Source organism: Oratosquilla oratoria, chromosome 2 (assembly GCF_046742065.1).
Source record: "Oratosquilla oratoria isolate Oo_2021 chromosome 2, ASM4674206v1, whole genome shotgun sequence".
NCBI lineage: Eukaryota > Metazoa > Arthropoda > Malacostraca > Stomatopoda > Squillidae > Oratosquilla > Oratosquilla oratoria.
Window position 1 is genome coordinate 19,095,445 of NC_134778.1, and position 15,000 is coordinate 19,110,444.

At 37.3% G+C, this 15,000-nt stretch overlaps 1 protein-coding gene across 1 annotated transcript in view; it reads right to left on the reverse strand.

Annotated features, from left to right (window-relative positions):
- Nucleotides 1-1,302: 1,302 nt before the first annotated feature.
- The window catches only part of LOC143034564 (uncharacterized), a 26,713-nt gene continuing 13,015 nt past the window's right edge, over nucleotides 1,303-15,000 (reverse strand). The window contains exons 3-4 of the mRNA XM_076200804.1: nucleotides 7,906-8,009; nucleotides 1,303-1,663 (exon numbers count right to left, since the gene is read on the reverse strand). Of these exons, the coding sequence (XP_076056919.1) occupies nucleotides 1,303-1,663; nucleotides 7,906-8,009 (465 nt within the window). The remainder of the gene's footprint in view (nucleotides 1,664-7,905; nucleotides 8,010-15,000) is intronic.

Sequence of the window (15,000 nt, forward strand, 5' to 3'; positions counted from 1 at the left end):
TCCTCTGTAAGAGGCACACTCCTAGACTCCCGATAGGGGGAGTTCGTGACGTTAAATCATATTCACCCATCCAAGATCATGTGAAGTAATAGGACAGTTTTATGTGATTCAATTCGTTCAAAACATCCTCAAAGCAGGAAAGCTGCAATATTACCGCAAGTGCATACTCTCTCCATTTAGTGAAGGAATGGTTTATCTGTGTGTATACAGTATATATATATATATATATATATATATATGTGTGTGTGTGTGTGTGTGTGTGTGTGTGTGTGTGTGTGTGTGTGTGTGTGTGTGTGTGTGTGTGTGTGTGTGTGTGTGTGTGTGTGTGTGTGTGTGTGTGTGTGTGTGTGTGTGCATGTGTGTGTGTGTGAGGAGAGAGAGAGAGAGAGAGAGAGATTCACCATGGTCTTGGATCACGTGTTGGACTTGTGATCGACTGCTATTTTCCTCCCGAAAGAGAGCTTAGAGCTCATGTATGACCGATCTATAGGTAATGCTGTGACCTTACACGCACACACACCCCTAACTCCCCGCCCGCGAGAGTTGGAGTAACATAACGTCCCGCAGCGCAGCGATACTGAAATTATTTTAGCCCTGGGTGGGACGCGAACCAGAACCGTCGTAGTGGTAGCCGAGAACTCTACCACTACGCCACGAGGTGTGTGTGCGTGTGTATGTGTATGGTGACATGGGGGACATCGTGTCGGTGTTCTCCTGTCCGGGTTTTTAGATCACGTGATGTTTCCACAAAGTAGGATTTTTAGAATCCCAAGCACGGAATCCGATAAACATCGACTTTACTGTCCGGCGTTTTGCCGATATCTATTCTCGTCCTCGTGATGTCTTTAATTGTCCTACTGGTCTGACACACTACTTTCAAGTAGTTGGTTTTAAAATCCGAGTTTGTGATGTTTGGTTGTTCCACCCTGCTGCCTACGGGCTTCCAGATTCTTAATGGTATGTTTTCTGTATTTATTTACAAGGAAATCTGGAATTTTTAATTCTAAAAATGTTTCCCTGATATACCAGCACCCTTATTATAGGTATTCTTCACTGTATATTCTGATTGTCTTAAGGAAGAAGCCTACCACTGCTCCTTTCTTAACACTGATGTCTTGGTGGGAGTAGAAATTGATTAAATCGTTTTTGTTAGTGAGTTTTCTGTATACTTTAAATTTCAGCTGGTTACCATAATATATATGTGTCTAAGAAAGGATGGGAATCGTTATTTTCTTCTTCTAGGGAAAACTGAATGGTGGGCTCTACCTCGTTCAATGCAGTTTGAAAGCAATGAAGGTTGAATCACCTAGGTGTGATGAGTAGGATATCGTCCACGTAGCGCAGCCAGGTCACATGCTCGGGAACGATGTCAGCAAAAGGTCCTGATTCTAGAAAAATCATAAACATATTGGGAAGGACTGCGCTCAACGGAGAGCCTATATCCATGCCAAATTTCTGATGGAAATGGTGGTCCTGGAACTTAAAATAGCTGAATTCCACACAAAGTTGTATCAAGTCGTTAGGGGGCAAGAGAAAGTCGATTTTTTCATACTTGATTTTATCTCTAAGAAGGTCTATTACCTTATCAGATGGAACACACGTGAAGAGGCTTTTTACGTCCAGACTGGCCAACTTCTTGTTGCGGGCGGAGATATCTCGGATTCTGTCCAGTAAGTCTTCCGAGTGTTTGAGACGTACTCCACTGGTCGTTCCCAGGAGCACTCCCTATCCCTGACTGGCCAACTTCTTGTTGCGGGAGGAGATATCTCGGATTCTGTCCAACAGGTCTCCCGGATGTTTGAGACGTGCTCCATTGATGGTTCCCAGGAGCACTCCTTATCCCTGACATTATGGGTCTCATTGGTATATTACTTTTGTGGATTTTAGTTAGACCATACACTGTAGCTGTACGTGGGAGTTTTGGCAATAGATGAAGGAGTTTCTTGCCTGCATCGGAAGAATACTTAGAAGGAGAGTGCTGGTATATCAGGGAAACTTTTTTAGATTTAAAAATTCTAGATTTCCTCGTAGATAAATGCAGAAAACAGGTCATTAAGTTTCTGAATGACTGTAGGGAGCAGGGTGGGATAGCCAAGCGTCTCGTGTTACTAACCAGCGACGTCGCTACCAACCTGACTCGTATTCTAAAAACTACCAACTTGGAAATAGTGTGTCAGACCAGTAGGATAATTAAAGACATCAAGAGAACGAGGAAAAAACATCGCCAAAATGCCGGACAGTAAAGTCGATGTTTATCGGATTCCGTGCTCGGGATGTGAAAAATCCCACGTTGGGGAAATATCATGCGATCTAAAAACCCGGATACAAGAAAACCAATATGATGTCCGCCATGATGTCACCACCAACACGTGCGTTGCACACAGGAACAGTAGCAACCACCCGACAAGATCCGTAGAAAATATTTGGAAGGAGCCATTATACAAGGGACCAACACAATTGAACAAAACAGGGGCATGTTCAATATCTCACCCCATATAATTCCTTTAATATCCATTGCCAACATAAAATTAAGCTATCCTTATTTACACTCCAAAATCCCCTTTTTTTCCTCTCAGTCGTTGTTCACCATCAGCTTAACCTTTTTATTTTCTTCTTTCCTTTGTTCCTCGGTTGTGAGTTAACGTCCTTCATCCAGCCATGTGTCCCATCTTATCCTTAACCTATCGTGTTCCCAAACATTTTTTCCGTTTTCTTTCTTAACCTTTCTTAATATTCAGTGACCCCCACCCCCTACCTCCCTTTCTCTCTCTCTCCCTCCCTCCTTTCCCTCGTTCCCCCCAGTTCTTCTTATTAAATCTCAGTCATGTGTATTACGACTATGTACTTGAAAAGGCTTCATCTCTCTCTCCCTCCCTCCTTTCCCTCGTTCCCCCCAGTTCTTCTTATTTAATCTCAGTCATGTGTATTACGACTATGTACTTGAAAAGGCTGTAACAAGCGATATGTTGTACTAATAAAGGCTCCGTCCTCACATGGAGCTTATTTCGATAGACTTGTTGGCAACTGCTACTTTCACACACACACACACACACACACACACACACACACACACACACACACACACACACACACACACACACACACACACACACACACACACACACACACACACACACACACACACACACACACACACACACACACACACACACACACACACACACACACGGACACACATACACACACACACACACACACACACACACACACACACACACACACACACACACACACACACACATATATATATATATATATATATATATATATATGTATATATATATATATGTATATATATATGTATGTATATATATATATATATATATATATATATATATATACATATTACAAAAGAATTACAAAGGAGGAGTATGCCGACATATATATGTGTGCGTGTTGTGTGTGTGTGTGTGTGTGTGTGTGTGTGTGTGTGTGTGTGTGTGTGTGTGTGTGTGTGTGTGTGTGTGTGTGTGTGTGTGTGTGTGTGTGTGTGTGTGTGTGTGTGTGTGTGTGTGTGTATTTACCTAGTTGTATTTTGCGGGAAGGGGAGCTACGCTCGTGATGTCCCGCCTTTGTATCCCGCAGTGTCTAGTTTGCTCTTAATCTCATGAATGATTTTGCACACTCTATTTCATTGTCCAATTTGTTCCAAGTGCCCACCCCTCTATGTGGAAAACTGTTTTTCTTCAGATCTCTTCTGTAGCTATGTTTTTATTTTCTTTCTATGTCCTCTTGTGCTTCTGTCTCAGTTTAACAAGTCCTCTCTATCGAGTATTTATGTGCCTTTCATGATTCTGTAGATGGTCAGTAGGTCACCTCTCTCTCTCTTCTTTGCACCAGAGTCGGTAACTCCAGTTTAACCAATCTCTCCTCATATGACAAGTTTGCAAGTGCAGGTGCCATTTTTGTTGCTGCTCTCTGAATTCTTTCTATTTTCTTTATATTCTTTTTGGTACTGAGTGACCACAATGTCGCCGGATATTCTAGTCTAGGCCTAATCAGTGTGACCAATATTTTGTTAATCATTTATTCGTCCAAATATGTAAATGCCAATTTTATTGACCTTAGCATGTTGTAGGGTTCCCCGACAATTCTATTTATCTGTTTGTTATAGGACAAGTCGTTTGAGATAATTACACCCAAATCTTTTTCGGATCTCTCCTTCTTTACTTCCTTGGTTCTATTTTGTATTGTCCTGATATTCTATTTTTGCTTTTTCTAAACTCCATTATGCTGCACTTCTTAATATTGAAGTCCACTTCCCATTTCTGACTCCAGCTCCATACCTTATTCAAGTCTTCCTGCAGTGATTCTCAATCCTTTTCAGTTTTTACTTTCCCTTACAGTTTGACGTCGTCTGCAAAGAAGCTCATGTAACATTTCACATCATCATCCATGTCATTCACATAAATACCAAACATTATTGGATCCAATACAGATCCTTGCGGTACTCCACTGATACCTCTTTCCAGTCTGAATATTTTTCTCTGGGCACTACTCTTATCTTTCTACCAATCAGGAAGTCCTCCATCCATTTTAGTAGGTTCCCTTGTATCCCTCCTATATGTTCCAGTTTTTTAATAATATTTTTGTGTGGTACTTTGTCATAAGCTTTTTGTAAGTCCAGGAAGGTACAATCAGTCCATCCATTTCTATTTTGAACTATGTCTATTAATCTTGAGTAGAAACATATTAAGTTTGTGGTACATGATCTTCCTTTTCTGAACCCAAATTGTCTTGGGTTTATTATATTGTTGTCTTCCAGGTGTTTTACCCATCTATTCTTGATGATTTTCTCACAAATTTTGGCTATAGTGTTTGTTAGTGAGACTGGCCTGTAGTTAGTTGGTTCTTCCTTGTTTCCTCATTTATATTTTGGTACAATGTTAGCATTTTTCCAGTCTTTTGGTATTCTTCCTTCTTTGAGTGAGCAATTTATTATGTTATGTATTTTGTCCGTTAGTTCTGCTTTGCATTCTTTTAGAATCTAATTTACAATTCCATCCGGGCCATGTGATTTCCTGGCGTCAAGGTTTGATAGGTGTTTTAATATTTCTTTTTGTGTTATTGTTATCTCGCTCATGGAGGGAGATCGCCTTTTATTACCTTCGTCCCAATATTGTGCTTTCTCTCTAGTGAAGACAGATTTGAAGTGATTATTCATGACTTCGGCTATTTCTAATTCTTCTGTGTATTCTATATTCCCTTGGCGTAGTTTCACCATTTCTTGCTTGTTTTTAAGTTTGCCATTCAATTATCGATAGGATAGCTTGGGTTGCTCTTTGCATTTATCTATAATATTCTTTTCATAGTTCCTTTTTTCCTCTCTTCTCACTTTAACATAATCATTTCTATAATTTATAGACTTGCTATTTTCCAGATTTTTTATCTTTTCTCCACCTTTTCCAAGCTCTTTCCCTTCTGTTTTTTGTCTCACTACATCTTTTGTTGAACCAGTATTTAATGTACACTCTCGCTTCTGTTTTGGTACGTGTCTATTTACCCCTTCATTGTAATTATCCATCAAGATATTCCACTTCTCTTCCACTTTTGTCTTTTCCATGTAAAAAAAAATCCCAGTTTACATTTCAATCAGAGGACCCGTTTCGATCCCCTTCTAATACCTCAACCTTATCAAACCCCTTTCCATACTCCTAACACCCCCCTAACCTCTATTCCTTTCATTAAACCAACAAGAATATGTAGTCTGGCTAAACACCACCTAACCAGACATAATGGACACTGCAATTTTCCACACCCACACTCCCAGCAATCGCTATAGCCCTCATTTGTAGACTAGTATATGTCTGCGCGATCTAATGCGCTGAATAAGACCATAACACCCTAACCACATAATATATCTTAGAATTAAGTCTCATCAATGTATGTTTTTATTACATACAAAATGTAATCCACATGTAAACCTATAGAATATGTCTCACCAAGAGATGTTAGAATCTTTCATCACTTGCACTTATTGTCACTCCAAAAGTGTTAACTCACAGAAAAGAGTCCCTTTTTCACCAGTGATAGAAGATAGAGTGTTAACTCACAGAAAAGAGTCCCTTTTCCACCAGTGATGGTAGACAAAATGTTACCTCATAGAAAAGAGTACCTTTTCCCACCAGTGACAGTGAACAAAGTACAGCTCACAAAAAGGAGTCTAACTCCATCTAACTGCACAATATTTCAAAATCCCTCCAGGAAAAGAGAAGTGAAAATAGGTGGGCCGAGTGTGTACTGATTTTAGATAAAACTGGAGTTAGTCGCCCCATTCTAAAACTATCATACCTTAGTCATACTATGATACCTACTTTACTACACCCCATGAAAATTATGACTTCAAACCCCTGCCATCAACTCCTACTAAGATTCACTATATATATATATATATATGTATATATATATATATATATATATATATATATACATATACATATATATATGGTACATGGGAAGTACACACAAGATGCTTCAGAATCAGGTAGAGCCGATGTTTACATATACGGACGTTTGGTCCATGACGTTACGTCACCCCCGCTTAGTAGCACTTGGAGAAGTTCTTACAATTTTATCAATAACAAAATCATCAAGTTTAAATAATCCTAAACTTAAATTGATATTATTGTCAAAGGTTTGTTTAATATGACTGGATTCGATGATGTTTCTTTCTAATAAGGATCTACAAGAAATTATTACATTCGAATTATCCCAGTCAATAGGATGATTGTGGTCTCTTACATGGACAAAAATGCCACTGGAACTTTGCCCACTCTTTACACTATATTTGTGCTGATTTATCCTAGTTTTTAAGTCTTTACCAGTTTGGCCGATATAAAATTTGTTACATTTAAGGCATGGAATAGAGTAAACACAACCCTCGTTTGCTTCAGGTGAATTTTTAATGAGCTTACTTTTTATAGTATTATTTTTGAAAACCAAGTTGATGTTGAATTGTTTGAGAATATTAGGCAGACCAATTAATTTCTCACTGTAAGGAAGAACCAAAAGGTTCTTTTTGTCAAATACTTTTCTTACGTGTGAGGTGTTATGGAAAGTTTTGTAAGCCATTTTATGAGAAGTGTTTACTAAGTGCTTTGGATATTTTAATTCAGAAGCTATGCTATATATCTTCCTCAGCTCATCATCCAAAAATTCCAGGCTACATATCCTGTAAGCTCTAAGGAACATAGAACTAAAGACAGAAAGTTTTGTCTTCTGATGATGAGCCGAGTAAAAGTGGACATATGATGCGACATTAGTAGGTTTTCTATAAACGTCATATTTAAATTGTTTACCATTTCGATGAATTAAAATATCCAAAAATGGCAACTTATTCTCTATTTCTATTTCAAAAGTAAATTTGATTGAAGGGACCATACCATTTAGTTTTTCAAGAAATAAATCTAATTTACGATTAACTGGCCTAGCTTGTCTTTTACTTTATGTATATATATCCACCTTTGCCTTTGTAACTGTGTATTCCTTGATAATGTCTTAAATAGACGAAAACGTTCGGACTAAGCTTCTTATTTCCCAGTGGGTTTTTTCCTGCATATATGTATATATATATATATGTATATATATATATATATGTATATATGTATATATATATGCCATACACACACACACACACACATACACACACACACACACACACACACACACACACACACATATATATATATATATATATATATATAAATATAAATATATATATATATATATATATATTGGAAAAAAGAACCCTCACCGCTCATAATTCCAGGTGACAGGAGTCACTTCTCGCGGGGAACGAGGTATTATGTAACCATTACCTATAACCTCACATATTACAACATTACCCATGGAAAACTACATTACAACACACACACGAACGAATACCTTATCCACGCCCTAAGGCGAGCGACCATCACATGAACAGTACGTAACTGGGTAGCCAGGAACGTATTTCTAAGCGCGCACTTACACCACATTCCCAAGTAAACCTGAACACAAGTTAAATCACAAGAAATAACCTCATAATATATCTAACTGTATTATGATATTTCATATATGTCTAAACTCTCCAATTGTAACATAGAAAACCCTAGAAATTGTAAAACTGCTAACCACCCTCCCCGAAGGCTGAAATCAGTATTAAAACTGCATAAAGACTTAGACCGAGCCCAGGGAGCAGCAGTTGCAGGTGAATGTAGATTCGAGAAGAAGCTACATCGTGTATTCTAAATGTCAAATATGGTTAAGGAAAAGGGACACGAGCCTTTCATTAGAAGACACGCAACTCTCGTATACATATCTAAAGGATCTGTCACTGTATGTTGTTAATGTTTTCAATATGGGAGCTCTACACTTGGCTGAATAAAGTCGCCGGGCGCAGCCAAGAATAGAATATATAAGTATGTTATCTTATCAAACGGATGAGTTGAAATAACGTCATCTTCATAAGCATTAGAGCAGTGGTTCCCAAACTGGGGGAAATTTCCCCCTGGGGGGAAATTTGAAGCTACCAGGGGGGAAATAATTACACTACCTACTAAGTAAAAAAAATCTCAGATGGATTTTCTCATGTCTGAGAGAGAGAGAGAGAGAGAGAGAGAGAGAGAGAGAGAGAGAGAGAGAGAGAGAGAGAGAGAGAGAGAGAGAGAGAGAGAGAGAGAGAGAATGCCTGTTTAGCAGTATATATGCACATTTGAAAAATAAAATAGTAAATAGTCACAGTGTGTTTTAACTACTCTTTCCCTCATACACATGAAAGGGGGAAATCTGGATGGTTGAACTGGGTGCAAGGGGGAATGACAGAAAAAATGTTTGGGAACCACTGCATTAGAGTCTTCTTTAAGCTGACTAACGGCCACTTTGCTTTGGACAGATTCTCGTCAAATTTTGTAAGTACGTTTGAGTGGAAACGACTTCGGTTACATTTCTTTTTTAATCCCAAGTTCCAAAATACCTTTGCGTCATACAGTGAAAAGCTGAATGGCGAATCAAGAGAAGCTAAACGTATACGAATGCTAGAAAACTCTAATATATGGCAAGCGAAGTTTATTTCAATTTATTCAAATCCAGAACATTACACCTCGTGTCAAGTGAGTGCAAGCGTTTCATTATAACGAAAAGATACTGAGATCAGCTGAGTTGAATAAAATCACCTGGTCTATGCCAGGACAAAATATATAAAAACGTTATCATGGCACTGGAGTAAAAGAATTCGTAATAACCATCATGCACATACAGCAACACGTTCGACGAGAACTCATTTGACATTTGTCAATGAATTTAATCTCCAGGCAACATTCTTTAGTTTTCGTGAGTAGGTGGAACCTGCATGATTGTTCCAATAACCAAAGTTCATCATCGAGGTAGGATATGATTCTAAAAATTACGATATGGTTTGAAGACCAATAGACATAAAAGGAAACACGAAAATATTCAGAATATATTCTAATTACAACCTATTAATATCAAGTCAATATAAAATATTTCATATCAAAGCGTTTTCTTTTTTCATGGATTAATTGAAATGGAAATACAGTGATACGTTATAATCAGCTAGTGGACAGTGGAAAGTTGTTAACTGTTTGAAATGTGCCGCAATGGGCGATGAGTCGAAAACTTTTGATTACCCTTGTTCTAAACAATCAATAGTTTCAAGCAACCTATTTTTTGTCTACGTGGAATTTTGATTCGTCTGTTAATATTCTTATTCATAAATTTCTTTGTCTATCTGTATATTCATCCATTCGTTTATCTATTTATTCGTATATTTATTTCTTCTTATTTGTTTACATACTTATTTAATTGTTCATTCATTTATTTCTTTATTCATTTATCTATATATCTATTCATTTATGCATTTATTTACTTATCTATCTATCTACCTGTTTATCTACATAGCTATATATCAATGTATTCATTCATTCACTCATTCATTTATTCTCTAATTAATTTATTTGTTTATTGCATTTATCTTTTATTTGCCTGTTATCAACTAACTAATTGGTTTGTTTATTATATTTTTCATTTATTTCTTTATCAGATTACCTATTTATCTATAATTTTTTCCTAAGCAGCATACTACACAAACTATATTCACAAGCCTTTGCTTTACTGCTATATTTGCGTGTCAGCTACCGACAATAAAATTGTGTAGGTCCTATCCCTGTGTGGATGTCTAGATCCTCTTCAAACACGGTATCAGGTAAGTTTGATGAAAGTGTTCTCATGCATGTAAAATCGTGTGAAAGGTGCTACACGTCACTGCTCGCAGCCAATCATATTCACAGAATTATTTCGAGTACTGGACAACGTTGCCATTGTATTATTATTATTATTATTTTTTTATTTTTTTTTTTTTTTTAGAATAGCTCAGGAAGCATGACTGACAGCGTACCAGTATGTGAACTAAATGCTATTTTTTCTAAATAATTGGAAATATAATTGTTTATATCGTTTCTCCAATTTAAAAGAAAAATGTTGGGTAAGTATTTGTTCACTTTATGAGTATTAAAATGAAATATTATTTCTGTCTGCTTAATGAGTTTTCTATTTGTGAATATAAGTTTCCCATTGGTATATAAAATCATTGGCACTATTTATTGTCACTAATTATTCAACCATATTGCTTTCTAATGTACATGTAGAAATCAAACTAGAGAAAGCGCTTGTGAACGATAAAATGCGAGAAGCGGCAACGCTGGTACAACATGTATGTGGCAGCAGGGGAACGACGGTTATATGGAAGTGTCATTTCGTAATCAAAGGTTATTGAGAACACAATTATCTTATTAACATTTTGTGTATATATACCGTTTTGATTCTTGGTTTCACGTGTTCATAGTGTTTCTTTTTTTTTTATAACAATTAGTAATACTTGGACTAAGTTTCCGTTACTTTCGAAGCATTTTCTAATGTGAAGACTTGCACCGTAGACCCACATACAGTCCACAATATGATTTTCGAACCTACCAATCTGTGTAATGTGATGATTTTCTTGTGTCAATGAAGCGAGACTTATAGGGCTCCGTATGCTAGTGCTTCATAGAGGTGAAATCTCAGTGAAAGTGTGACCAAGTGTTTTTGAAATGAAAGGCTGAATCTCGGCTTTCTAATTGTGAAGTGAGCCCAACTCTACAGAGGATCTTATCGGCTGTTCATGTAAGTACTTAAACAAATCGCACATCTATGCTCCACATTTAAAAAAAAAATCATGATTAAACGAAAACGTAAGAGCTCAAGTCAGATATAATCGCAAATAATGATCGTATTTCGTCTGAGGATAAGGCTCATAATACCTAATCCAGAGTGTATCCTTGGGTCCTTTGTTTTCGTTTAAGCATTCTACTCTTAAATGGTATCGATCCAGTTTACTCCCACCAAACTATAAATTCCAACTCTCACCTCTTGAAAACCAATTACTAAGAGTGGAGGAGGACAGCCGATAGATGTACTTTGTTTATTTCATCGTGGGAACCGAAATACACTCCACAATCCTGTTAGCAATTAAATCCTTTGCGGTCTTTTCTAAACTATCAGGTGTGTGGTGGTTGTATATTGAATCGTTGCCAGTTCCATGTCAACACTTAAGATTTATATTTAGGCGCACTTACAGACTTCCAGGAAGAAATCTACAGGACACATCTGCACAGGAACTGGTGAAGTACTGATCGTATTGTTTTAACCAATTTGTTCTTTAACTAACACGTCAAAAGGAGGCTGATTCTTTATAGTATTTGTTCCAAGAAATTTTTGCGATGGGTCGTGATAAATCCAAGGTCGTAGTATCCACCTGTTTCCAGACGCTTTTCACGGGTCCAATTGTCGTTGACTGTTATGAATTTGAACAACTAGAAGATGATTTCCCTTGCAGTGTTCCTAATAATATTTCAACAATGTGTCCAGTATTCACAATATTTTAGTCTAACTAAATTTGCCCTTCAATTTCGCAATATGTGATGCAAAGACATTTTTATATTAGAAAAGATTATAATAGAATAATGTTGTAACCAAAGTCTCTTCTATTCAAACGAAGTCGCAACAGTTGACGAGAATCTGCCTAATGTGAAGTGGCTAATAGAATAGGGATGGATGAATGTTTGCAGAGATATTTGACTTTCTCCAAGACTTAGACAATCGTAATTACGGTAATGGTCGCATCTTGATCACGTATTCAATGAGAACAATAGTTATGTTCATTGCTGTAAAACAATCTTTTTTTTTTTTGAGGAATTAGGTAGACGAAAATAAAGACAAATATTATCCCACATTTGTTTTTTTGCAGAAATAGAACCGGGATGATGTAGATAAATAAATAACGATATGGCGTTACGGAGGGGGGGGGGGACCTGAGAACTGGTGATATAGAAAGTCCCACATATACACATAAAAAAAAAATACAGAGTTTATTCGTTTCCCGGTAGATCAATGGGAGGCTCAGAGGTCTGTTAAGGGTCCATGGGGCTACCAGCGGGTTTTCAGTCGGGGTAAAATCGAGGCAAGAATGTTGTGTGTATGTAAGTGTATCAGAGAGAGGTAGGGGGGGGGGAGTAAGAGAGAGGAAGGGGGAGGGTAAAGGAAAGAGAGGTGAGAGAGAGGGAGGGGGAGGGCAAAGGAGAAAGAGGAAAAGAAGAGAGGGAGGAAAGAGGAAAGGAGAGAGAGGGAGAGAGAAAAATTAAGAATGAGAAGCCGTGATAAAACTGCATTTGATATGAGCCATTTTCTCCATGAATCGTGGGCACGCTTGCTATCATTGTGAACGCACGAACACATGAGATATGTATCGGCGAAGGCTTAAAACAACATTCAACCTTGGAATCTGTTTTTCTTTTTCGCCCGGCTTCAAGGATCTGTGAATCCTTTCAAGGGCTCTGTATTTTTTCATTGTTTTTTCCCCACAGTTTCTGTACCTTTTTCACAGGTACAAAAGATTACAAAGAGCATACAGACACGAGACCTTTTGGTCTATAGAAAGGCTGGATGCTAAGAATAGATAGTTAAACAAAGAAAATTATATACAAACGAACCGAACAATTGGCAGGTATTACAGCATACTGTTTAGGTGTTTATCTAAATGAATGACTGTTTATCAGTTTTGCTAATACTATACCATCTCTCTTTGAAGAATGTATTACAATTTTCTTAACTTATTTCAACTCCAGCTAATCATGGAAGTGTATATTGGCACGCCATCATCATACGGATGTGTGGATAAATTAATACATCAGAATATTGTATTTCGCATCTTTAAATCAACTTCACGCCATAAAGAATGAAAAAGAAAATTAAGATATCATTCACTGTCAATGTCAATGGAATATTTGATGTTTAGAAAAGGTTGAAATAGTCTGAAGCATCTAGAATAGAAAGAGGTATATCCCACACCTCGTTACGGAAATATGGTTCATAGAGCGTGTAATGGTATGGTACTATTGTGTACATATTATAATTATGTACAGCATTATACAAGTATTATCGTACTTGCAAAGTGTCCTATTGTGCTTGTGTTTTCCATTGCACAATGTCTAAGATTTTATTGTATATTGATTTTGTTATTATCATTGTTACAATTCCGTATGCCCTTTTGTAAGGAACCAAGGCGAATCGTGTATGTTTCCCGCGCTAGCTCAAAGCTTGGCGTCTTGCTTTCACCCCCGACGTGTGCGCACGCTTTGTCTGTAGTGTTTTGTAATTTACATATTTATTATAATCCACCGTGTTTCATTTGAGCCACCCTATACAAGCGTTAAATGTTAAAAGGCAAAATGGCTTACGCATGACGCCAGCATTTTCTCCTTTCTATTCTAGATGATTCGTCTCTATGATTGGCTAAGACAGTTTATGAGCAGAGAGCCTTCAAAGCTGAATAAGCTATTGTCCTTAGAAAATCATATATTTTTGGTTCTTAATCGAGATGTTTGTTAACATCAAGTTCTAACCTAAACAGAATTATATATTTTCTCTCCTAGATATGTCGAGATAGACGAAAGTCCATGAGAGTTGAGTCAAGACAGTTGAGTACATATTTCATTAGTATAACTTTATTGTTTCAAGTTAAGTATTCACCAGTGTTTAATTGAGATAGGGTAATCAAGATGTTCCTGCAGTTGACCTGGTTTAAGCGAGACTTTAAGAGACAGTTTAATCGCAATGGTATAACCACAGTAGTTTAACCGAGATGGGTTCTAAGAGTGAGACTATTCCAATAAATGTCTGGCAGTAAGGAAAAGGAAAGTAAGGGAGAGGAGAGGATGAACAGAGAATGGGAGGGGGAGGGGAGGAAAGAAAAAGAGAGGAGGGGAGAACGGAGGAGTGGAGGGGAGAGAGGAAGGAAGAGGAGGTAAGAGAAAAGGAGGGGAGAGGAAAGAAGAGATGAGGAGGGGAGAGAAGCGGAGGGAAGAAGATTAGAGGAGGGTGAAGGAGATTTATTTTGAGGGACGGGAGGAGTGGGAACATGTGTTTTGTTGTGTCCGTAGAAAACGGGTCTAGAGTGGGGTGAGGACACGAACTCAATAGAGAATTTATAAAATGCAACAGATTTGTTTTTTTATCCCTGTGGAAAGTGATGAGCTTCCTAACAGCTGATCTAATTTGCCTGGTAGTAACTAACATATCTAAGACAATACCTTCCTTGAGTTAAGCCAGATTAATTTGAAACCAAATTAGTAATGAAGGTGTGATCTTCATTCAAATAAGGGCACTTGGCGACAGCTAAAACGTGTTTATAAGTGGACGCCTCTAAAGAACAGTTTAATTGATGTTAGTTTTAACTAATCTGATGATAAAGAAGTTTACCAAACGAGCTGATCTAGACGAGTTTTACGCTAATCAGTAGTTACTTTGCTTCCAAGAGGATAGAATTAACTGGTGGGAAATCTATAAATTTCTTTATTTTATTTGCCAACTTAGTTATTTGGTTGTTTATTCGTTTATTTATTTGTTTATTGATCTACTTTATATATATTTTTTTCGCATCCGACCTAG